The sequence below is a fragment of the Podarcis cretensis genome, assembly GCF_951804945.1.
Source record: "Podarcis cretensis genome assembly, chromosome: 17".
Taxonomy (NCBI): domain Eukaryota; kingdom Metazoa; phylum Chordata; class Lepidosauria; order Squamata; family Lacertidae; genus Podarcis; species Podarcis cretensis.
In genome coordinates, this window is record NC_137187.1 from 722671 (window position 1) to 745629 (window position 22959).

The window sequence follows — 22959 nt, forward strand, 5'->3', positions numbered from 1 at the left end:
CCATGTGGTGGGCGCCAGACTATATGGGGGGGCGCGGGGGGAATGAACGAATTCCTATGCCCCACAAATAACCCAGAGATGCATTTTAAATAAAAGGACACATTCTACTCATGTAAAAACACGCTGATTCCTGGACCGCCCGTGGGCCAGATTGAGAAGGTGGCTGGGCCGCATCCGGCCAACGGGCCTTGGGTTGCCTATGCCTGCCCTAGAGCAAAATAATTTTATTTTTTTTATAAATTGCTGGCATCCATCTGTCTCGAGGGACAACTGAGTGCACTTCCAGGGGGTCAAGTCAAACCACTGCATTAGCAACACTGAAGTGTCCTCTCCAGGGCTCAGGCCTGAGCAGGGTGTATGGGGGTCTTGGGCTGTCCAGATGACAAGACTGGTCCCGGGGGCTAACCGAGAGGTGAGGTCCAAGTCCAGTCCAAGGTCGAGGGTGTGGTATGGAGGCTGTCCGTCAAAGCTGTAGCTGGGTCCAAGGCAGGGAGTCGGGTGAGGTCAGGAACTCTGGCAGAAGAGCAGGACAGGGTGCAGGCAGGAACAGGCTCCCGCAACTTGGGACTGAGACTGGCTGGCTTTTATCTGCCCCGAGGCATAGGGTGGCCCCGATCCTCTGGTGACTCGCCTCTCCTGGCCTGGAGTTGAGCACTCCTCCTGCGGGAACTTAGTTCCCTCCGCCTCTCTGCCCTGAGCCTCTGCAGCTCAGGAGAGGCTGGAGGGTTACTGGACCCAGAGGCAGCCTCAGCTTCCTCTGACGGGGCTGAGAGTGGAGCACCTGCAGGCAATGGGTCGTCCATCATCTCAGGAGCCAGAGCAGACTCAGCTGGTGCCTGCACCTGAGGATCCAGCACAGGTGAGGACCCTTCAGGCTCAGGCCCCAGCCCCGGCTCAGCTGGTTCTGGAGGCGGGGGATCCTGTGCAGGCTGGGATCCCTCAGGTTCAGCATCCGAGTCTGAACCCCAGGCCATCACAGCATTGTTGATGTGGCCCAAACGAAAGCAGAGCAATATGTTTGGACCAGCTTGGCTGCAGCAGTTGCCAGAAGGAGGTGTACAAAGACACCATCTAGTCGTCTTAGGGACTCCACTCTGGATTTGTGCAGGGCTCACTCCTTAGCCTTTTCTTCTGAAGAAATGCCTCCCTGGGTTGATGAGCCCCATCTGCCCCTCACTTCCATTTACAAACTGCCAAAAGTTGGATCCAATATTGTTTTTGCCCTCTCAATCCGCCACAGCCTGTTTTTGCATGCAGGGGAAGTCCGTAACTCACAGAGGGTTTGAGACCCATCGGCTCCCCTCACCTGGTTTAGCTGGCCAGTCAAAGCCATTTTCTGGAGTGCGGCCATTGTCATCTGCTGAAACCTAAGAGCCACGGGTGAGAGCAGAGTGAAGGGTGGGGACCAAAGGTGGACAAACTACCCCAGAAGGAGCACAATGTGTCCCCCCCAGAGGTACTACCCGCCTATTACACCCCACAATTTTTTATTTAATAAATAATACAGTAGTAACGGTACAACGGCACTTTAGCTTGTGCAGTGTGTTGAATATGATAGCTCATGAGAAGGACTTGGGTGTCACTGTATGTCGCAAATCATAAAAAAGGGCAAATTGCTAATAATCGTTTATTTTAGCTTAAGAGAGAGACTCAAAAACTCTTTCTTGTGCCAGAGAGACCAAGTACAAAATCATTTTGTTACACTGGGTATTATTATATGATATTATATGATGGGAGGTTTTAGGCTTTTACATTTTCAACAAATGTAAAGCTGCGCTTGGCAAATCAAAATTTGTGGTAGTTCTTTTGTTTTACGCTTACAGGTCATTCGTCTTGTCAGCTGTCCATGAGTTTCTGCATGTAATATGGACCAAGACACTGTTAACAGCTACACAGTTGCCTTCAGCTAAGCAGGAAAGGAAAGTCAGAGTGACTGCACATTGGGATTCTTCGGACTGAAGTGGCTCTTCAGGGTTTCCCAGCACTTGTAGTAGTTTTTATCTAGGGAACTTTTCAGCCCCCATTTGGTGACAGCCAAGCTAAAAGAAGACTCAAACATGAAGGCCTGCAGGAAAAGTCACATAAAATGTTGAGAAAGGGGGAAGTATCTCGCCACAACCTATTAATTAAATGCAAACAGAAGTTGCTTTAACAAGAGTTGTTGCACAGAGTGTTGCGCAAATGATTTGAGAGAAAATCCGTTATACACACGAGACCTTAAATTGTATCTAGAAGTATTGACAAGTCTAGCCTTTGACTACTCATGTTTACAGTTCTCATAAGGTTGTCCAGATATAGAAATAAATATTCAGAACGGGGTTGACTCCACCATTAGAAGTCTACTGAGAAGCTGAATTTTGCTTATCAGTAGAAATAACCAGACTTTCATATACCGTGGTACCTTGGGTTACAAACACCTTAGGTTACAGACTCCGCTAACCCAGAAGTAGTACCTCGGGTTAAGAACTTTACCTCAGAATGAGAACAAAAATTCTTGCGGCGGCAGCGGGAGGCCCCATTAGCTAGAGTGGCACCTCAGGTTAAGAACGGTTTCAGGTTAAGAACGGACCTCCGGAACGAATTAAGTTTGTAACCAGAGGTACCACTGTAGTTGTTTTTGTTGCAATTATTTTTCAGTTCTGTTGATCCCGACTTGATTTCAGGGATACATGAGTCATTGAAACACTATATCTTGATAACTGGAAATCCTTTTCACCACCCCAGCCAATCCAACTGCAAATAAGATAAAAGCTGGACATCTCATGATGCTGAATTTTAAGACTATTACCTAATTCAATTTGTGTGGTATATTTGCATGAGCATGTCACACAGAACTTGGTAACAGGCACACAATTCTGCATATACTTTGCTAGACTTGACAAATCTGAATTCTTACAAAGCCTGAATTCTTACAAAGCCCGAACTATTTACAAAAGGCAACATGCCTTGGCAAGACCTCATACAGAGGCCCAAGTTCATAAAACACCACAGATTATTCCTGTGCAAGTTAGAAAATGCTTAATGCCCACAAGTGATTGCTGCTCTACATAATTTACACCACGTGGGCTGTTGTGAAGAGAGCTTTGTTCACTACCTTGGGCTCCTTAGATGAGCCATGGAATATAAATGAAATAAAAAATGCAATACAGTGGTACCTTGGGTTAAGTACTGTACTTAATTCATTCTGGAGGTCTGTACTTAAGCTGAAACTGTTCTTAACCTGAAGCACCACTTTAACTAATGGGGCCTCCTGCTGCCGCCGCGTGATTTCTGTTCTCATCCTGAAGCAAAGATCTTAACCTGAGGTACTATTTCTGGGTTAGCGGAGTCTGTAACCTGAAGCGTATGTAACCTGAAGTGTCTTTAACCTGAGGTTCCACTGTATGTCTATAGTCTTAACATCTAACACATTCAAATTCCTTTGTCGTCTCAGACTGCTTGGAAACCCCTTTTTGCACCTCAGGTTTAAAAGGAAGAAGACGCCCCCCCTTTTCCATGTTGACTTGGGACACCCATTCATCTTTGAAGCACCCGTGGGCTTCCTTAAGGCATGATTTTCATAGAATCAGCATTGTACAGTTGGAAGGGACCTCAAGGGTCCTTAGCTCCTGCAATGCAAGAATCCCACCCACAGTCGTCCCTGGCTGGTCTCTTCTTGCCTTCCTTTGGCAGCCCACAAGCCACTTGACTAATACAGTTCAGTCTCTGGCTAGCTAGACATCTTACTTCTCTCTCCCAATCTTTTGACTGGTCAGAAGTTCTTCCCCCTTGTGGACCATTTTCTGTGTAAAATAGGAATGACTCTTGCTGCCCAAATGGGCAACGCTTCCATTTGCGTCTCCACCCGGAGAGCAAGCTGGAAGAAACCCCGTATCGCAGCTGCTAGGCTTCAGCGTTTTAGGCTCGTACCATGGTTCCTTCTGCAATTCTCTCAGGCACCAGCTTGCTTGTGCTCGCCTTTTCAAAACAAGCGCCATCTGGCCCGTGGGGCGTCATCATACTGTGAAGAGTGGCACCTCCAGCAACAAATCCTTCTTCCTTTGCCTCATAAGTCCCTTTGATCAGGCCCATAAACTCACTCATGCAGTTCCCTGTGGAAATTAAAAAGGGGCAAAGTCACAGCTGGTCTGCAATTTGGCCACCGTGGGAGTTGGTCAGCTATGTTGTAGAGGCTCAAGTCTGTCGTAGAATTGGAGATATCTGAACCACGTTACAGATGCTTTGAGAGGTGACAGTCCTTACCCGTTCATTATTAAATTAAGCTTTTCTAATTTTTTAGAAAAAGAATTATAGAGATCTCAATTTCAACCACACAGGAAACTGTTTTAACTGCTATAACGAGTGTCTCTGGATCTTAAATTGAGGCTCATACAACAAAAAAATAATATTTAGAATATATATTAGGTAAAGGTAAAGGTACCCCTGCCCGTACGGTCCAGTCGTGTCCGACTCTGGGGTTGCGTGCTCATCTCGCTCTAGAGGCCGTGAGCCGGCGCCATCCGAAGACACTTCTGGGTCACGTGGCCAGCGTGACAAAGCTGCTCTGGCGAGCCAGCACCAGCGCAGCGCACGGAAACGCCATTTACCTTCCCGCTATAAAGCGGTACCTATTTATCTACTTGCACTTAAGGGTGCTTTCGAACTGCTAGGTGGGCAGGAGCTGGGGCCGAAGGACGGGAGCTCACCCCGCCGCGGGGATTCGAACCGCTGACCATACGATCAGCAAATCCTAGGCACAGAGGTTTTACCCACAGCGCCACCCACGTCCCCTGGACCCCATTATGTTTGTTTACAAAAGGGCTGTCTAACTGTTGGAGATGCAATAGGGATAATGCTTCTCTAAAACATTTGTTTTTTCATTGTTCTGTATTGAAAGATTTTTGGCAGAAGGTAACGGAAACCATCAACAGAACTGTACGGAACAACCTTACATTTACAGAGCAAAATATCCTCTTGAATTATATACCCAGCACATGGAACCTTACAAAAGGACAATATGAGTGGGCTCTCTGTGCCCTGACCACAGCAAAAAAGACTGATACTGATGAATTGGAAAAATAAAAATGCGGCTCCCTTCTACGATTGGATTGAAGACTTATATTAACTCGCAACATATGAATAACTTGCATATAAGCACAGACTTGCCATGGACAAATTTAATAATATTTGGAATCCATTCTTACAAATACTATATATCCATTCTTACAAATACAAATACTTACGAATACTATAATAGGTTATGATCTGGTGAAGTGCAAAAACAACCTTGTAAAAAACATTTAAATTAAGCTTTTACAGCGTTTTTAAAGAATGAATAAGCAGCAGGCCACCTCTTCCTCTATTGTACTTCCTTTTATGGTGGTTTAGAGGAGACTGTCTTTTGTCCAGTCACCACTCATCCCCCTTTCCAGGTTCTGTTGAAGAGACAGCTAGGCTAGCAACTAAACTCGGCTCAAGGAGGTCTTCTATCTGTTGTGCAGAACTGAAGCCTTTGTGGGCGTATCTGTCAGGGACCATGCTGAGGAGGCTACACTGAGGAGGAATGGTGGGAGCCTCCCCCTGCTCCTAATCAGGATCCTGAATCTTCCCAGGAGCAGGAGGACAGTATAAATTTGGAACAGCGGTTTGCAGAGGGGCATAGTTCAGAAGGCAGAAGCTGGGAAGTACTGGATGGGGAACAGCTAGGAGGAGAAGAACTGGAAGAGAGAAAGTTAACAGACTCACTGTCGCTAGAAAGCGTCCAGCCGTTTGGCCCAAGGTCAAGGAGAGCAGATAAGGTGGCAGCACAGAAAGCACAATGGTTGCAAGATCAGGTTGCAAGACGCAGGAGTGATGGGGGGACCAGGGAGGAAGTGGGTAGAACCCTTAATTGGGAGGACCTTCATTCCTAGGAATGAATTCTTTGTTCTCTCGCTGTGATCATTAAAATTTCTAACTGGTAAGAGACTCCTTTCGCTTTGTTCTGCTTATCTACTGCCAAAAGGGTCGGGAGAGGAAGCCAATTCCCCAAAGCCTGACAGTATCTACTGTAACAGTTTCACAGCATAGCAGAGTAAGTGACAGACATACTGTGGTAATAAGGTGGACGGAAAGTCTTGGTGGCCACTGCCCAGCGGGGTGGGAATATAACAAAGTCAGCAACCGCCACTCCAGGACGAGTTGACTTTGCCGTCAGGACAGTGAAAATAGAAGGATCCTGCAAACAGAAAGAAGATCGACAGGTTATTTAAACAGGGCCAAGTGCTAACCTGATACATCAGATATATTGTATGAGACAGGCAAGGCACATCTTCTAGACTACATCTCATTGATTCTGTGATGGCCTGGGACTCGGACTCGGAACCAGAGGAGTCCCAGTCTGCACCGGATTCTTTGCCTCAGGCATCATCTGAACCAAGCCTGGGGCCTGATCCTGAAGAGTCCCAGTCTGCACAGGTTCCCCTGCAACAAGCACCAGCTGGGCCAAGTCAGGGGCCTGAGCCTGCCCTGGCTCCAGATGCGGTGATGACCTCGTTGCCTCCAGCTGCGCCATCACTTACAGCTGCTCCACTACTGGTTGGGTCGGGGAGGCTGAGGCGGCCTCTGGGTCTAGTAACCCACCGACGTCTCCCGAACTGCAGAGACTGAGGTCTGAGAGAAGGAAAGACCTGAGTACTTGCAGGAGGAGTGTTCACCTTCGGGCGAAACAGGGAGGTGAGTCGCCGGGGGATCAGGACCGGCCATTATCCCAACTAAGATAAAAGGCTGTCGGACCTCACCCCAGGATGCGGGAGCAACGTTGCTGTATGCCAGATCCTGCCTGAGATCCTGTACCTGTCCTTGCCTGGTTTCCTGCCTTGGCCCTGTCGGACTGACTCCTCGCGGAACCTTTGGATTCTGGACCGGACCTGGACTGCGTTTCTGGGGTTACCCCCAGCACAGATTCCAGCATGAATTATATATTCCCAAGGTGGGGTTTTAGCCTCTAAATGTATTTATATTATTATTGCTACAGGACTACACTCTCCCTTGATTCCAATCTTGCTGGCTTTGGAAAGAATTACCAAACTATAGAATGTTTCCTAAGGTGAGAATTCAAACTTACCCAGGACATCCAGAAACTTACCGCATGGTCGAAAGCCACAGAATTAATGACCATGAAATTGCTGAGATTGTACTTGTATGGGGTGTAGTTCCCATGCCAGGCCACAACATTGAATGGAGAAGAGCTCTATAAGATTAAGCAGAATGCAAGCACCTTGACTTGTGCAAAGTGTCTGGTATTTATGGAGATTAGAGAATGTAACTGGTACAGTCTAAACACATCCCCGCCTCTTAAATGTATATTTTATCTTTCTGTTACAAAATCGTACACACAGAAATTGTAAAACATGACATGACTGGGGGGAAATGGGTTACTAGGGGGTAAAATACAAAACATATTATTTTAAAGTAAATAATAACGTGGTGAAAAGGGACGCGGGTGGCGCTGTGGGTTAAACCACAGAGCCTAAGACTTGCCGATCAGAAGGTCAGCGGTTCGAATCCCTGTGACGGGGTGAACTCCCACTGTTTGGTCCCAGCTCCTGCCAACCTAGCAGTTCGAAAGCATGTCAAAGTGCAAGTAGATAAATAGGTACCGCTCCAGCGGGAAGGTAAACGGCGTTTCCGTGCGCTGCTCTGGTTTGCCAGAAGTGGCTTAGTCATGCTGGCCACATGACCCGGAAGCTGGACGCCGTCTCCCTCAGCCAATAAAGCAAGATGAGCGCTGCAACCCCAGAGTCGGTCACGACTGGACCTAATGGTCACGGGTCCCTTTGCCTTTACTAATAACGTGGTGATTACAATAAACCAGTTCAATAATCTCCATTATCAGCTCACTTGCAAACAGACAACCTCTGCCTGCTACTACGCATCGCTTCTCCTTCGTATTTGGGACGGGGTCTTACCTGCATCCCTGATTCCTGCAATTTCTGATTGACCATCTTTGTCATGGGGGTAGGAACCTGATCATAGATTACATGGTGGGCTCCAAACTGAAGCCCATTGGAAGTTCCCTTGTTGGTTTCCCTTACTACCTAAAGAGACGGCCTTCAGTCTTCTCGTTCCACTCACCTCGCCAAAACTCCAAAACATTGCAAATCTGCTTAACCAGATTCCTTTGCTCACCTTTGAACTTTTTAGCTTTGCCTCGGTGGATATGCACAGAACTTGCATGGTTTAATCACAACAGGAGAAAGTCAGTGTGACGGACTGCGTTTAACACCTCAACCCTTAGACTGACATTGAATGAAACGCTTCATTTTCTAAACGGAAAACTGTCATGTCCTCACCTGCTGTGCTGTAAAGAGTTTCCCCTGGTACTTGTTGACAACTGTGTAGCCCTCAGCTACTTGGCGATCTTCGTACCAGGCAACGGGCACAAGGAAATCTCGGGGGTTCGCCAAGCCATTGGCACCTGGGAAGGAATGGCACAATCAGGTCTTTATAACAAATTGTATAACTGGGCACTGGGAATACACACAAACACACACACACACACAGTATAAAAAGGTAAAAGTAAAGGACCCCTGACTGTTAAGTCCAGTCGCAAACGACTCTGAGGTTGTGGAGCTCATCTCGCTTTACGGGCCGAGAGAGCCGGCGTTTGTCCGCAGACAGTTTTTTTCTGGGTCATGTGGCCAGCATGACTAAGCCGCTTCTGGCGAACCAGAGCAGTGCACGGAAATGCCGTTTACCCTCCCGCTGGAGTGGTACCTATTTATCTACTTGCATTTTTTTGGCATGCTTTCGAACTTGTAGGTTGGCAGGAGCAGGGACCGAGCAATGGGAGCTCACCCCATTGCGGGGATTCGAACTGTCGACCTTCCACTCAGCAAGCCCTATGCTCAGTGGTTTAACCCACAGTGCCACCCGTGTCCTATATATACAGTGTATGTATGTATGTATGTGTGTGTGTGTGTGTGTGCGTGTATAGTTTTCAGATTAAAGTTTTACAATCATGTATCCAACATACAACATAAAAACAAGATTCCAAAGACTCCTGGACTTCCCTCCTCCCCTTTGTGGGTCCTATTGTTAATCATTTCCTCCTGTACCTTTTATGATAATCAAAATCTTTTATATCTCCATTATGTCCAAAATTCACCATTAAACTACAAGTGTTATTCCAATCCTCCTAACAGTTTTAGCTGTTTACGACGGTTTTTAAGATAAATTATAAATTTCCCCCATTCCTTATTAACCCTTATTAAAATTTTAGTCTTCCTGATTTCTGATTCTTCCACTCATTTTTGCCATTTTGGCATAACCCATCAACTTAATCTGCCATTCTTCTCTGGTAGGGACTTTATCTTTTTTCCATCTCTGGGCCAATAACATCCACACAGCACTGGGAATATCAGTCTATTCTTGGACAGCCTCAAAAAGAGCTTCTCTGTACTTGAGATGAAAACATTTTATGCTGTATTGTATATTTAGATATTACTGTAGAAAGGTTTTTTGCCAATGATTCTTGTGGAAAGTAGGGATTTCTAAGTAACAGAAAGACTCCTGTACCCTTGCTTCAAAATGTGCATGTCCTCTAATGGCTGGGAAGTATCTGGGAAATGTGAGCCAAGTCACATGATTCATATTCCTAAACCCTGCAGCAAAACCTATTGGTAGCTCATAACGTTACCAGGTTATGTTGGTAGGATCTGGTAATATAAATTGGCCTAGAAGACCCTTGAGGTTCCTTCAATTCTATGATTCTATAATAACTGTAACTTCAAGAGGCTGGAATTCTAAAAGGCTGCTTGGAGTAAGTATCGCTCTGCTGAACCATACCAGGGTGCAGGTCCACAGAATCTTAGCATTTGGTTTGAAACAGCAGCCACCAAGTACTTCTTGGTCTTCATAAACTTTGAGGTGGCTCATCCACACTTTCTTTCGTCCCACTGCCTTTCTCCAGAGAAAACTGCTCTTTAGTGCTCAATAAATGACAATTTTGGCTTTCTGTGAATGGACATTTGCTTTGATTGAGCACTAAAGAGTGGCTTTTCCCTGGGAAAGTGTGGGTCAAGTGGAAAACTGCTCAGACCCAGATTTCTAGCACAGGACAAGCGGAAGTGCAGACGAACCCTCTCTCTTGTTGCTTGTCTCCTGCATCTAGTGTTCAGAGATACACCATTTCTGAATTTAAAGGCATGGATTTTAGTCTAAAACCCTTTTCAAAGCCATCAAAGCTAATGCATATCACCACATCTGGTGCTACTGAATTATGCATTATGTAAAGAAACATCTTGTTTTGCTTGTCTTGGAATCTTCTGCCAACCAAATTCACTGAGTAACATGGCAAATTGTAGGCATTTGTGTAAGCAAGCCTGAAATGTGGGGTGGGAATTCAGCAGTACTGCTGCCTGTGTGAACCAGCTTTCAATTATAGTAAATTAATATTTTACTATAATAAAAGATGGAGGAAGTATAATCTGAAACATCAGTGTAGCTCTGAAATCCTTTTTCAACTTCTGGGGCCCACATTTTATTTTGTTGTTAGTAGTGCGAAGAAGAAATACGGGGGGGGGGGGGGGTTAATTGCTCTCTGTTTTGTGGTGTTGTAATGATTCTAATAAAAAGCATTATATTGTTATTGAAAGCAATCATCAATAGTTACCAATAGGTCCCAAGTCTGGCAGCTCAAAATGTCCCCCATATATCTCCAGGATATAGCCTCGAGTTTCTCCAAATACTTCTACACTGAAACGCATCCCTTGCTGGGAGACAAAGAACAACAACAAAAAAAACCTATTAGGAAGCTCACCTCAGGATTATTGCTTCGGGCCATTAACTAATTGACCACACCAATGACTAAGGATGTGTCAATAAGACTTGGCCAACATTTGGATCACATTGTGTAGAAGCACAATGCAGCTTGCCTGACCTAGACGGATCCAGATAGCTAAATCATAGACATGGCACAGAAAATGTAGCTTTCTGCCCTAGGATGCCAGAATGCTTTAAAAAAAAAAGCATCAAGCTGCATCTTTTTGTTTCCAGTTACTGCATCATTCCCAAAAGAGCCAAATATAAGAATTTACAGAGGCAATCTGTAGAGGTGAGTCACTATAGTTTTCTTTAATGCATCATAATTTTTGGCAGAACAACTTTTAAAGAGAATGTGCTGATGTCAGAGCCGAAATAAGAGACAAGGATAACAACATTTTCAATATTAATAGAATGAAATTTATTATCTAGCAATGTCCAGGCTTCCTTCCTTCATAGAAACATGCCACAATTTCCCAGTGAAGATGTATGCAATTCAACCTGGATGTGAAACCTAATTCAGATGTGGAAGCACACTGCAGTGCTCATCTGGCCAGTGCCAGATTTACGTATAAGCCAAAGAAGCTATAGCTTAGGGCCCCACTCTCATGGGGGCCCCCAGAAAAATTTAAAGGGGAAAAACTGGATGTACATTTCCAAAATATAAGATAAAAAACAAATAAAATAAAACCTACATCCAGCAAGAGTGTTTTGTGTTGTGTTGGCTCCTATGATGTAAGTCATGGGCCCCGCCTGCCAGCCTGCTCCCTCAAATATCCCTGGTTTGCTCATTTCTATATATAGGGTGCCTCCATTCTGCATGGACTGGTTGGAGGGCAACATGTAGCATGCAGCTGCAGACTGCAGTGCAGCACAGTTGAATGTAGGTCAAGCTGTTGTGTTGTTGTTGTTTAGTCGTTTAGTCGTGTCCGCCTCTTCGTGACCCCCTGGACCAGAGCACGCCAGGCACTTCTGTCTTCCACCGCCTCCCGCAGTTTGGTCAAACTCATGTTAGTAGCTTCAAGAACACTGTCCCACCATCTCGTCCTCTGTCATCCCCTTCTCCTTGTGCCCTCCATCTTTCCCAACATCAGGGTCTTTTCCAGGGAGTCTTCTCTTCTCATGAGGAGGCCAAAGTATTGGAGCCTCAACTTCACGATCTGTCCTTCCAGTGAGCACTCAGGGCTGATTTCCTTCAGAATGGATACGTTCTTGCAGTCCATGGGACTCTCAAGAGTCTCCTCCAGCACCATAATTCAAAAGCATCAATTCTTCGGCGATCAGCCTTCTTGATGGTCCAGCTCTCACTTCCATACATCACTACTGGGAAAACCATAGCTTTAACTATACGGACCTTTGTTGGCAAGGTGATGTCTCTGCTTTCTAAGATGCTGTCTAGGTTTGCCATCGCCTTTCTCCCAAGAAGCAGGCGTCTTTTAATTTCATGGCTGCTGTCACCATCTGCAGTGATCATGGAGCCCAAGAAAGTAAAATCTCTCACTGCCTCCATTTCTTCCCCTTCTATTTGCCAGGAGGTGATGGGACCAGTGGCCATGATCTTCGTTTTTTTGATGTTGAGCTTCAGACCATATTTTGCGCTCTCTTCTTTCACCCTCATTAAAAGGTTCTTTAATTCCTCCTCACTTTCTGCCATCAAGGTTGTGTCATCTGCATATCTGAGGTTGTTGATATTTCTTCCGGCAATCTTAATTCCGGCTTGGGATTCATCCAGTCCAGCCTTTCGCATGATGAATCAAGCTGTTGTACCTGTTATCTAATATTAAAGACTGATGATCAGGCAGCATGGACTAAGGGGATGAGTCTTACGCCTACTGATTGATTTCATGTAGTACATAATTTATTTATTTTGATCCCGTTATGGTTTTGGATACCTGTTAAGTCCATAAATTACCATATAGCATCTATTCAACACAAAAAACCCAACAATTTGTTGTTGACAAAAGACAGCTGGACATATAGTAGCTTAAGGCCTCATTAAACCTAAATCCGGCCCATGCATGTCCCTCTCCAAGGCCTGCAGTCACATGCAGAAAAGGGCAGCTATTTCCAAAAACGAAGAATAGGCGCCCATTGTACTGCATGAGGCCAGCATCAATGGAGCAGCTGCACAGCTGTGGTGGTGACTCGTATGTAGGAAAAGCAAAATACGAGGAGACCCTCAGGTGGCCAACGGCTGTGTGATAGGATCCTACAGGAGTCTTGCAGAACTAACATTTTTGCCTAGAAGATCAAGGGCAACATACAAGTGTGTTTGAGTGTTGCGCTGTCCAGGGCTTACCTGAATAACACAGATCTCATTGGGCTCCACCATCAGCTTGCCAAACTCTGTAGTGATGAGCAATTTGCCTTGCTGTGGGACTGGAGGAAGGAAGCACAAACATATATGCTGTGGGACTGGAACACATTCCTGTCCCCAGGCAACACTCCAAATGCACAGTGCTACTGTTGTGTACCTGATCCTGCCCTAGGAAAGCCACTTGTAGATGGTTCTCTAATACTACAGAGAGCTATGATTCCATTGTTATCTACTTACTCTCTGCAATCTTGCCCTTTGCTCCAAAACCCTCCCAGTCCCCTCTGTGTCAATATTGCAGCTTTAAATAAAGAGAATAAAGAGAGAAAAAATAAATAAAGAGAGAAAAAAAGAGTTGGGAAGAAGAAATCAGAATGATAAAGGTCAGAGGACAACTCACCAATCAGGAAGTCTCCATCGGAATTATAAAAGCATCTATAGAGGAAAAAGTAATTGTCGAGTGTTCAAAATTCAAGGTATCTACAATAGAATCTTTATTTTAAACTCTTTAAGGAAAGTTCAACTGATTTCAGCGAAACTTCTTTTCAAGTGAGTCTGCTAAGAAAATTCCACAATGCTGTGTGCCCAGGTGTGGAAATAAATGTTCCTGGACTCTGGGGTGTTTTTCAATGTCATTGTTTTCAGCTCACACACTGAGTGCACTTTCATGACAGAAACACCGAGAGCGTTAGGTTAGAATCGTAATCTTTGGCACCCTAGTTTTCTATGTTCAGGGAACATAAGAGGTATTCCAGGAGTGAGGAATCATGTGAGGCCCACTCTGAAGCAGCACAACTGTGTACAAGTTTACCAGCTCAATGTCTACCATTATGGGATGTCTTTATGAATCTTTCCTAGTAAGTTGCTTACTAGATAAGAGGTGACCACTGTGGTGCCGCCCAAAGATGTCTCTGAAGTACAACTCCCATAAGCCCCTGCCAGCATAGCCAATGGTCAGGGATGAAGGGATGATAGTTGTAGTTCATCTACATTTGGAGGCCTGTTGTCTTTGTCCATTCTATCTTGTCTATCCATTCTGAAGGAAATCAGCTCTGAGTGCTCACTGGAAGGACAGATCCTGAAGCTGAGGCTCCAAGACTTTGGCCACCTCGTGAGAAGAGAAGACTCCCTGGAAAAGACCCTGATGCTAGGAAAGATGGAGGGCGCAAGGAGAAGGGGACGACAGAGGATGAGATGGTGGGACAGTGTTCTCGAAGCTACCAGCATGAGTTTGACCAAACTGCGGGAAGCAGTGGAAGACAGGAGTGCCTGGTGTGCTCTGGTCCAGGGGGTCGCGAAGAGTCGGACACGACTAAACGACTAAACAACAACAACACATATGAAGGCATAGGAGCCAACTCCTAGGGGCCAAGGTCCCTTCACACACCCCCAATAAAATATTCAGGGGTGCCTGCCCCCTAAGCTGATGGGCATTGCCATTCAAAATATGTGTGTGCACCGCATCATGTGATCACTTATGTGGGGCGGGGCTTACCTGCCCCTCCCATATTTTTTTCAAGTTGCCCCCCCCCCCCCCGGAGGGCAGTACACTGGCTACCCTTTTACTTAAAGACATAGTGCTCTGGTGCCTCAAGCAGCATTCAAAATACTTACAATGCATGGAATAGGAGAAAGGGGAAAGAAAAGAGGGATAATCAAGGTCTCCAAATATTCAAATAAATCTTTATAGCCTGCCCTTCACGACAAAAGCGGTTCCATGGTGAGGTACAAGAAAAGCACAAATGGCAATGCTTATAAAGAGAGGGACCGATAAAAGGAGCATTAGCAGCAGAAACAGCAATGGCAAAAATGTATAAATCTAAATCAAATAAGCGTTGGAAATGTAAAGAGAAAGGTTTTTTTTATCATATATGGTAGTAAGGTTAAAGCTTACTGGGAAATGATATATAATGAAATGAAAAGGATGTTTAAAATAACCTTTGTAAAAACAAACAAACCAGAAGCTTTACTTTGGGTAATTATAGGGATAAAACTACCTAAAATGTATAGAAACGTATTCATGTGTGCTACTACAGTGGCAAGAATGTAACTCACCCCAAAATGGAAAGAAGCAGAAGACCCAGCAAAGGAAGAATGGATACAAAAACTAACGGAATATGCAGAAATGCCGAAACTTACCGGAAGAGTAAGAAATCAAGATAACAAACTTTTTATAAAATAATGGAAATGGTTTATTGAATATTTACAGATAAATTGTAAACAGATAAAAACATTGGCAGGATTATTGTGATAACCTGCAGTTTCATAAGAGTATATATTTAAAGAAGGTTAATAAATGAGCAAATTAGGTTAATTAGGATAAGCAGAAGATATTAAAAATAAAGTTAAGGAACCGCAGAAAGAGGAGGAAGGAAGTCATGTTTTGAAATGTCAACATGATTGTAAAATTAGTGAACTGCATAAAATTAGTGTAATGTTCAAAAGAAACAGCAATGACAATACCATAACCCACCCAATCAATTGCAGCACAAATTATAGCGAAACAATATTTAGTATTAGCCAGAACTGTCAAGGAAAACCTTCATTGCTCACGCATTGCTCACAGACCTGTTAATCATGGAGCTGTTACAGGTAAAGATGTGAATCGCAAGTCCTTCTCGAGACCTGGGCTCACCAGCGCCACACACAGTGTGCAATCCCTATGGAAAACATGCACTTAACATTAGCCTAAATCACAGGTGCCTTTGGCTAGTCTAACCCCATCCCCAAATTCTCTCCGCCTTAGATAAACACTTGGCTATTGCTTTCAGTTTAAACAACTCGAACAACTTTGAAATCCACTCATGATTGTGGGAATGTTGTGGATAGTAGGAGAGGATATATCTTTCCTCCCTCACGCTAGTGAGTCAAGTAGCAGAGCACATTTCCCTTATACAGCAGGAAGCTAGTTTGCAAATTTGTTTGAATCTCTTTAGTTAAGCAGTCCACTCTGGCATGCCCAGATTGGATTGTTCCTGGTAAGTCCCCTTTTGACCCCTCTAAAGAATAAAGACACAACAGTCTTTCTTCAAAAGTAACAAGAAGTTTACTTACATTCAGTTCACAGTTTGATCCCTGAAGGCAAGTTTTGGCTTGTAGTTACAGTTACAGAGAAAGGTGTGGATTCATCCCATAGGGGGACTTATCCCATGGCTGAGAGCCAGCAGTGCAGTCCAAGAGAATCAAAAGGAGTCAAAAGAGTAAAAGAGGAGGATGGCTGCATGACTGGACCTTGTATGGGGTCTCCTGAGGTCACACCCACCTACCTGGTCACATGCAGGGGGAGGATGCTCCAGACCAGGTGTAACAGGAAGTCCTCCTGGCTGGAGGAACATCCCCCTGTCTGCGTCCACTCTAGGAAAACAAGGAATGCTGTATTTGACGGCTCCAATGGATTACATCCCACAATGATGACAATTAAAAGTGGTCACTCAGTGAAGAGTTAGAGGGAAACAGAGAAGTGTTTAGTTTTTTTGAGGGAGGTAGGGAAGGTCCATGTCAGTTTCAGAATTTCTCAGGACTGGGCTGGGGGCTGGAGGGTAGCATTATCCCAAGAATTCATACAGTTTTCCACAATTACATGTGAATTAAGTGGCAATGGGGCTGATGTAGCCTCTAGCCCCTTGTGTTGTTTTTCTTTTTACATTGGCCTGTCCAGTTATTTCAGATAGATGGATAGAAAATGTGTGTGTATATTTCATTTACTTAGAAGAATTACAGTATTTTTTCATGTGAGCTTAATGCCTACAAGCAGAGCGGCTGAGTACTCTTTTGTTAACAAGGTGTGGTTTGCAGCAGATCGTCCCACCTCAGTTTCCTCAGCTACAAAATGTACGGCACTATTCCTTGTTATAGTTTGTATTTTTAAAAAACTTACATTTTAGTCTTTAACTTACGGTTACAAAGTCCAGCTTTCTCTGAGTGGCCTTTGGGATCTCAAAAGGTTTCCATCGCAGCTAGAATGAAAGAGAAATAAAAATTATTCTAAGAATATATTATGACATCTTTAAAAGAACAAATGCTTTTTTGAATGTCCCTATTTTTGTCCCATCCTTTTTTCTCAATAACACTCTTGGCCCACTAGACTAACTGCCTCAAGTTTGACCTTGGCTCTTATGCTGTCAGTCCTTTCCACGGGCACCTAGCTGAGCCCAACATTTGAGAGTTCAAATTGGGAAAAATAAGTACAGTAAATGGACAAAAGTACAAAGATTCACAAAATGTTTAGGGTTATGCGTACCCCTGAGTCCCCCCAGAAAAATAGCACTGGTTACGATTATTGTCTGTATAGAAGTGACCAAGTTGAGGAGGGATTTTAAATTCTCTTCCAGGAAACAAACTTGGAGTTCATGTGTCTCTGGCATATCAACTGCTGTCTTTGTGACACATTGGCCTTCCTGGGAAAGGAGCCAAAGGTTTCGACTTGTAATGTTATCATTATTCCTTGCACCTGTGATTACCTGATTGGGTTCAGGCTCAGCTTCGTCCCAGCTGTGTGTCAGGTAGCCCTGATGCACAGGCTGAAAGGGCTTGTGGCAAACAGAAGGCAGGATTCTGTACAGCCAGCTAGAGAGGAAAACAAATGCAGAGAAGTCATGGAAATTTGGCTGACTCAATGCCTCTGCGACATGCACTATTCCAGTGCAGAATCTGTCATTGTGCTTTGGACTGCGGAAGAACTGAACAGTCTCTGCTCCCATGAGTGAGATAGATTTTCTGGGCTGCAGTTGCTGTGTGTGTTGAGAGGAGGCAGTCGCCTTCCACAGAGATCACTACCAGGCATTTCCAGGACACTATTGCGCTGTGGTGAATGAGCATCAAAGGAGGAGTCTCTCTGGGAGGCAGGATACATTGAATCTGCATCATCGATGTGGCCATAGCTGTGTGACTGTAAGCAGATTCCTTCCAGGGCGTTCCACTCCTGCTTTCTTGCAACGTGGACCTCTCTTTCGGGACTGATTAAGGGAGCAAGAGTTCTTGAAAGCTGTCCTGTAAGCCTCTATACCCTAATCCCTTAGATGAGGGAGTGTTCGGCAGTTGCTCAGAGGCACACTCCACAATTACAAGCTTGCATGTTCCAAGACTAAGTAAGCCTTTCTATTGGAATCAGATCCCAGAGCAAAACACTGGGAGCCTCTGAATTGAAGTCAAGGACCAAGGTATCCTATGGACACATTCCTCAAGGGCTCCTGCACATGAAATTGAGAAGATCCATAGTTGAGAAGATCCACTTGGGGGTGCCAAATTTTGGCCTCACTCATACAGTCAAATCTCGGTTGTCGAACGTAATCCGTTCTGGAAGCCCATTTGGTTTCCGAAATGTTCAGCAACCAAGGCGGGGCTTCCGATTGGTTGCAGGAGCTTCCTACACTCAAGCAGAAGCAGCATTGGACGTTCGGCTTCCGAGAAACATTTAAAAACCGAAGCATTTACTTCCAGGTTTTTGGCGTTTGGGAGCTGAAACATTCCAAAACAGAGGTTTTTGGGATCCAAGGTTTGACTGTACTACCAAATATTACCAAAGTCTACCCCTAGTCTATCACTACCAATACTAAACAGCATCAGTATCTTTGGAATAAAGTTGCAGTGACTTGTAAAACACCATGCTGGGGCCAATAACATTTCACTATCTCCCCCTCGCTATACACACACACACATGTACGTTATGCATGATTTCCCCAAATCCATCCATACCTTCTCCTGTTTGTGGATCGTGGGCAGGTGAACGCTGACCCAGAAAGCTGCTCAGCATACAGACCATATGGGCAGATCTGAGGGCTATTCTAAACCAAAACAGATAAGAAGAGTTAAGCATCCATGACGATGGCCATCTAACCTCAGCTTCAAAACCTCCAATGGAAACCCCAACACTTTTTAAAAAAAATCATGGAAGGGATGAATATGGATTGGAAAAACTGTCTCAAACTACAGTTTCTCTGCTTTAAACACACTCCCAGCCACTTGTTCTCTGAGGGCGCAAAAATATCTATTTGCAAAGTAAATGGGTGGTTTGGGCCTCTAAGTAGCACTGGAAATTATCACGGATGGCTGAGTCACCCCAGAGGCTGGCCGTGGCTCCCGCTGTGAACAGCATCCTTCTCACATTTCAGGTGTCACAAATACCTGTCCTTCTGGCAAGGCTCCAGGGCAGCGTGGATCTTCAGAGCTAAACTCATTACCAAATCCTGACATGTACTGCAAAACAAAAAGTTGTTTCACACAATGAAACCAGCGCCTATAAATAGATATGCTACTTCCTCCCCCAGCACAGAGCCTCCAAGTGTCTATTTTCCAGGGCCATCCCTGATTTAGAGAAGCTGTCCTGGTTTCTGATATGATCACAGAATGTCCCGCTTTTCCTTAGGATGTCCCTATTTTCATTGGAGAAATGTTGGGGTGTGTGGAGTTATCCGATCCCCAAGCCGTCTGAAGGCAATCCTGTATTGGGAATTTTAAAAAAGAAATGTTTAATGTTTAATTATGTTGGAAGCTGCCCAGAGTGGTTGGGGCGACCCAGTAAGGTGAATGGGGTATAGATAGTAAAATTATCATTATGGAATGGGATGAGCTCTGTTTTGAATTTTCATACAAATAAGGAGCTGGGAATTAGCAATCCATTTCCACATTTGTCCAAAAGAAAAAATGTCACGCTTTCTAGTCTTTATTTTGCTTACTCGTGTAATATTTGTACAGTGCTTAATGCAAATATATTTTAAAATTCATCTGGCAACATTTTATCTTTGGTTTGGCATTTTTCAAACAAAATTGGGAGATGAAAGTCCGCCAGAGCATAAAAAATTAAACAATGTTCATTTATTTGAATGAGCTGAATATAAAGTTGAGTGCTCTCATTGGAAGCTCAGCTCTGGCCTACAAACCATGACCTTTCATTGAAGAGATTAGACAGCAGGCATGGACATATACTTTTGAAGTTGGGTTTCATGAAGTGGAATATGATTAAGGTTGCTTCTCAAACACCGTGCATAATGCATTTTCTGAAGGCCACCCTGGTGATGGCTGTCTTTGAAGAACTCCTGTTATTCTTTTACAAAATGTGGGAGGCATTCCGTGTGGGTCTACACATACAATGCAGGCTGCAAAACTGAGAAAAATAAAAGGCTTTAGATAAATAAACCATGTGTGTGTCCATCTCTGGATAGAAAAGAGACACACATCTGACCAGTGCTAGAACCACCCATACTAGAAGCTCCATCTTAATTCTACCTGTGTGTAGTGTCAAACTCCCCAAATTCCCCCCCCCTTTTGGTGAAAAGGAAAGTATTTCAGCTGCAAAGGCTGTTTGTGATGCACCCTCCCTGCCTCTCAGTCCAACACATGCACACATCTTCTCTGGAATAGGTAAAAGGTCAAGGTCAAGGACCCTTGGATGGTTAAGTCCAGTCAAAGGCAACTATGGGGTTGCGGCGCTCATCTCGCTTTCAGGCCAAGGGAGCTGGCGTTTGTCCACAGACAGCTTTTCGGGTCATGTGGCCAGTATGACTGAACCACTTCTGGCGCAACGGGACACCATGACAGAAACCAGAGCGCATGGAAACACCGTTTACCTTCCCACCGAAGCGGTACCTATTTATCTACTTGCACTGGCGTGCTTTCGAGTGGCTAGCTTGGCAGAAGCTGGGAAAGAGCAACCGGAGATCAGTCCATTGCAGGGATTCGAACCGCTGACCTTCCGATCAGCAAGCCCAAGAGGCTCAGTGGTTTAGACCACAGCGCCACCAGCATCCCCTTCTCTGGAATATTTGCATACCCTCCAAGGGTTCTGATTTTCCAGGGACAGTATTGGAATTGTGATAGGATTGCCATATTGTTGAGCTTTTTAAAGGAAGATTTCACAGTGTTACAATTCTTCCCGGCATGCCTTAAACTACAATGTCCAGAATTCTTTGAGGGGGAATATATGCTTTGAATGTGCTTTAAAGGTATACTGTACCCTAGTCAGGCAGCAAAGCAGGCAGCAGATTTCTGCTAGAGCTATTTTCATGGTGCAAATAAAAAATTAAAAATCTTCCAACACATCTGGAAAGTTCTTGTCCAGTCTAGAGACTTTAGAGTTAACTGAGAGTTATGCAAAAGCAAGACGGTATCAGTATGATTGGCTGGAAGAGGAACACCCCCCAAATACCAAGAGGATGTGTGCTGGGGGGAAGGGATGTCAAATATTCAGCTGGGAAAGAAAAGACAGTCTGGCTTGTGAAACTGAGGGGAGTTGGGATCTGCAGTTAAAAGAAAAACCCACTTGCAACCCAAATTTAGACAGCCAAAATCAAAATATGGGGAGAAAATGATTCAGTTAAATAGAATGACTGACGTTTAAAACTTTTCAGATCAGCAAAAATGGAAGGGACATTTGAAAGCTTGCAATTAAACGAACTGGTTAATAAAATAGTTGGCTCCTCTGTCCAAGCCAAACAGTAGAACGATCTGGAGGCACCAGACTTCCCCTGCACACATCTGGATTTAAAAGCACACGAAAACATCTGGTTTCCATTCTGTACGCTGAAAACGTTTGCAGCCAGGATTCCAAATAAGATTTAAAGGGATTCCCACACCAGCTTAAAACAAAGTATTCTATAGATCTCCTAAGAAATAATAGTTGTTAGAAGGAAATTGGGAGGCGAGGAAATGTTTTAGCTCTTCCAGAGAGAGCTCAGGGCTCTCAGTGCTATGGTTGTCTTACCTTCAGCTCTGCAAATTTGTCCATGCTTGTTGTGTTACAGGGGAAGTCACAAAAGCTAAGCCAGGTGTTTTGTCCAGGTGATAAGCCAGTGAGTTCCAGTGATGGAATATTCTTTATTTTCTTGCGGCGGCAGCTGAGGACAGTCTTGATCGTGTGATGGCAAGAGCTCGGCCCTGCAAGTGAGACAGTCCAAGAGAAGTTTTGAACTAGTTACTCAACCAAGCCTGAGTTTAATAAGAAACAGACTTCTCTGCTAGAGCAAATGGAGGAATTGATCTTTGCAGATCAACAAACAGAAAGGGGGGAAAGAGGGGAGGGGAAGGGCAGCTGGTTGGCAGTTTTTGTTCACTTTATTTCAGCTCATGTTAGCAAGGAACCAAGAAAATCTAAGTATGGATAGACATTTAAGTTAAAATAGCAACAATTAATAAGGAATGGTTAGAATTATGACAAACATATGTACAAAAAAATAGAATATCCCTTTTGAGCTATTGGCAATATGCCTGGTTTTATATTGAAGGTAACTTTTGGGGGGCTCGGGGATATTGCGGTTGTGCCTCTTGTGAGACCATCATTTTACATTTTCTTTAGCTGTTCCTTAAGAAAGTGTTGAAGGGACGCGGGTGGCGCTGTGGGTTAAACCACAGAGCCTAGGACTTGCCGATCAGGTGGTCAGTGGTTCGAATCCCTGTGATGGAGTGAGCTCCCATTGTTTGGTCCCTGCTCCTGCCCAACCTAGCAGTTCGAAAGCACATAAAAGTGCAAGTAGATAAATAGGTACCGCTCCGTCGGGAAGGTAAACGGCGTTTCTGTGCACTGCTCTGGTTCACCAGAAGCGGCTTAGTCATGCTGGCCACATGACCCAGAAGCTGTACGTCGGCTCCCCCGGCCAGTAAACTGAGATGAGCGCGGCAGCCCCAGAGTCGGCCACGACTGGACCTAATGGTCAGGGGTCCCTTTACCTTTACCTTTAAGAAAGTGTTGTGAGCCAGTGCAATCAATTCTTTCTTCTATATTCAAAAGGAAAAGCAACTGCTCTATGTGGTCTCTCCAGCACCTCATCTTTTTACAAAAAAGAGAAAGAAACCCAAACCCCATTCTCACTGCATAAGCTATTGTTTAGGGTGGCAGTTCTCTGAGGGTACGCCACGCCACAGTGTTGTGG

At 44.6% G+C, this 22959-nt stretch overlaps 1 protein-coding gene across 1 annotated transcript; it reads right to left on the bottom strand.

Moving 5' to 3' along the window:
• Positions 1 to 1801: 1801 nt before the first annotated feature.
• On the bottom strand, positions 1802 to 22008 carry HGD (homogentisate 1,2-dioxygenase). Its single transcript, XM_079960303.1, has 14 exons — positions 21795 to 22008; positions 19220 to 19291; positions 18791 to 18879; positions 17557 to 17662; positions 16993 to 17052; positions 15665 to 15756; positions 13497 to 13531; positions 13082 to 13161; positions 10634 to 10733; positions 8313 to 8437; positions 7106 to 7210; positions 6070 to 6196; positions 3910 to 4091; positions 1802 to 2065 (listed from the first exon to the last, which is right to left on the bottom strand). Exons 1-14 carry the CDS (start codon positions 21816 to 21818, stop codon positions 1925 to 1927), a joined length of 1338 nt encoding a protein of 445 aa, XP_079816429.1. The 5' UTR covers positions 21819 to 22008; the 3' UTR covers positions 1802 to 1924.
• Positions 22009 to 22959: the final 951 nt, after the last annotated feature.

Bases quoted from the DNA above. Each gene is read 5' to 3' on its own strand.
- HGD (XM_079960303.1), bottom strand. From the start codon at position 21,818: ATGGACAAATTTGCAGAGCTGAAG. The intron at 13,532-15,664 runs GTCTGTGAGCAA...TTTCCTCTATAG, and splicing joins AACAGCTCCATGATTAACAG to ATGCTTTTATAATTCCGATG. The intron at 10,734-13,081 runs GTAAGCCCTGGA...TTTGTCTCCCAG, and splicing joins ATGAGATCTGTGTTATTCAG to CAAGGGATGCGTTTCAGTGT.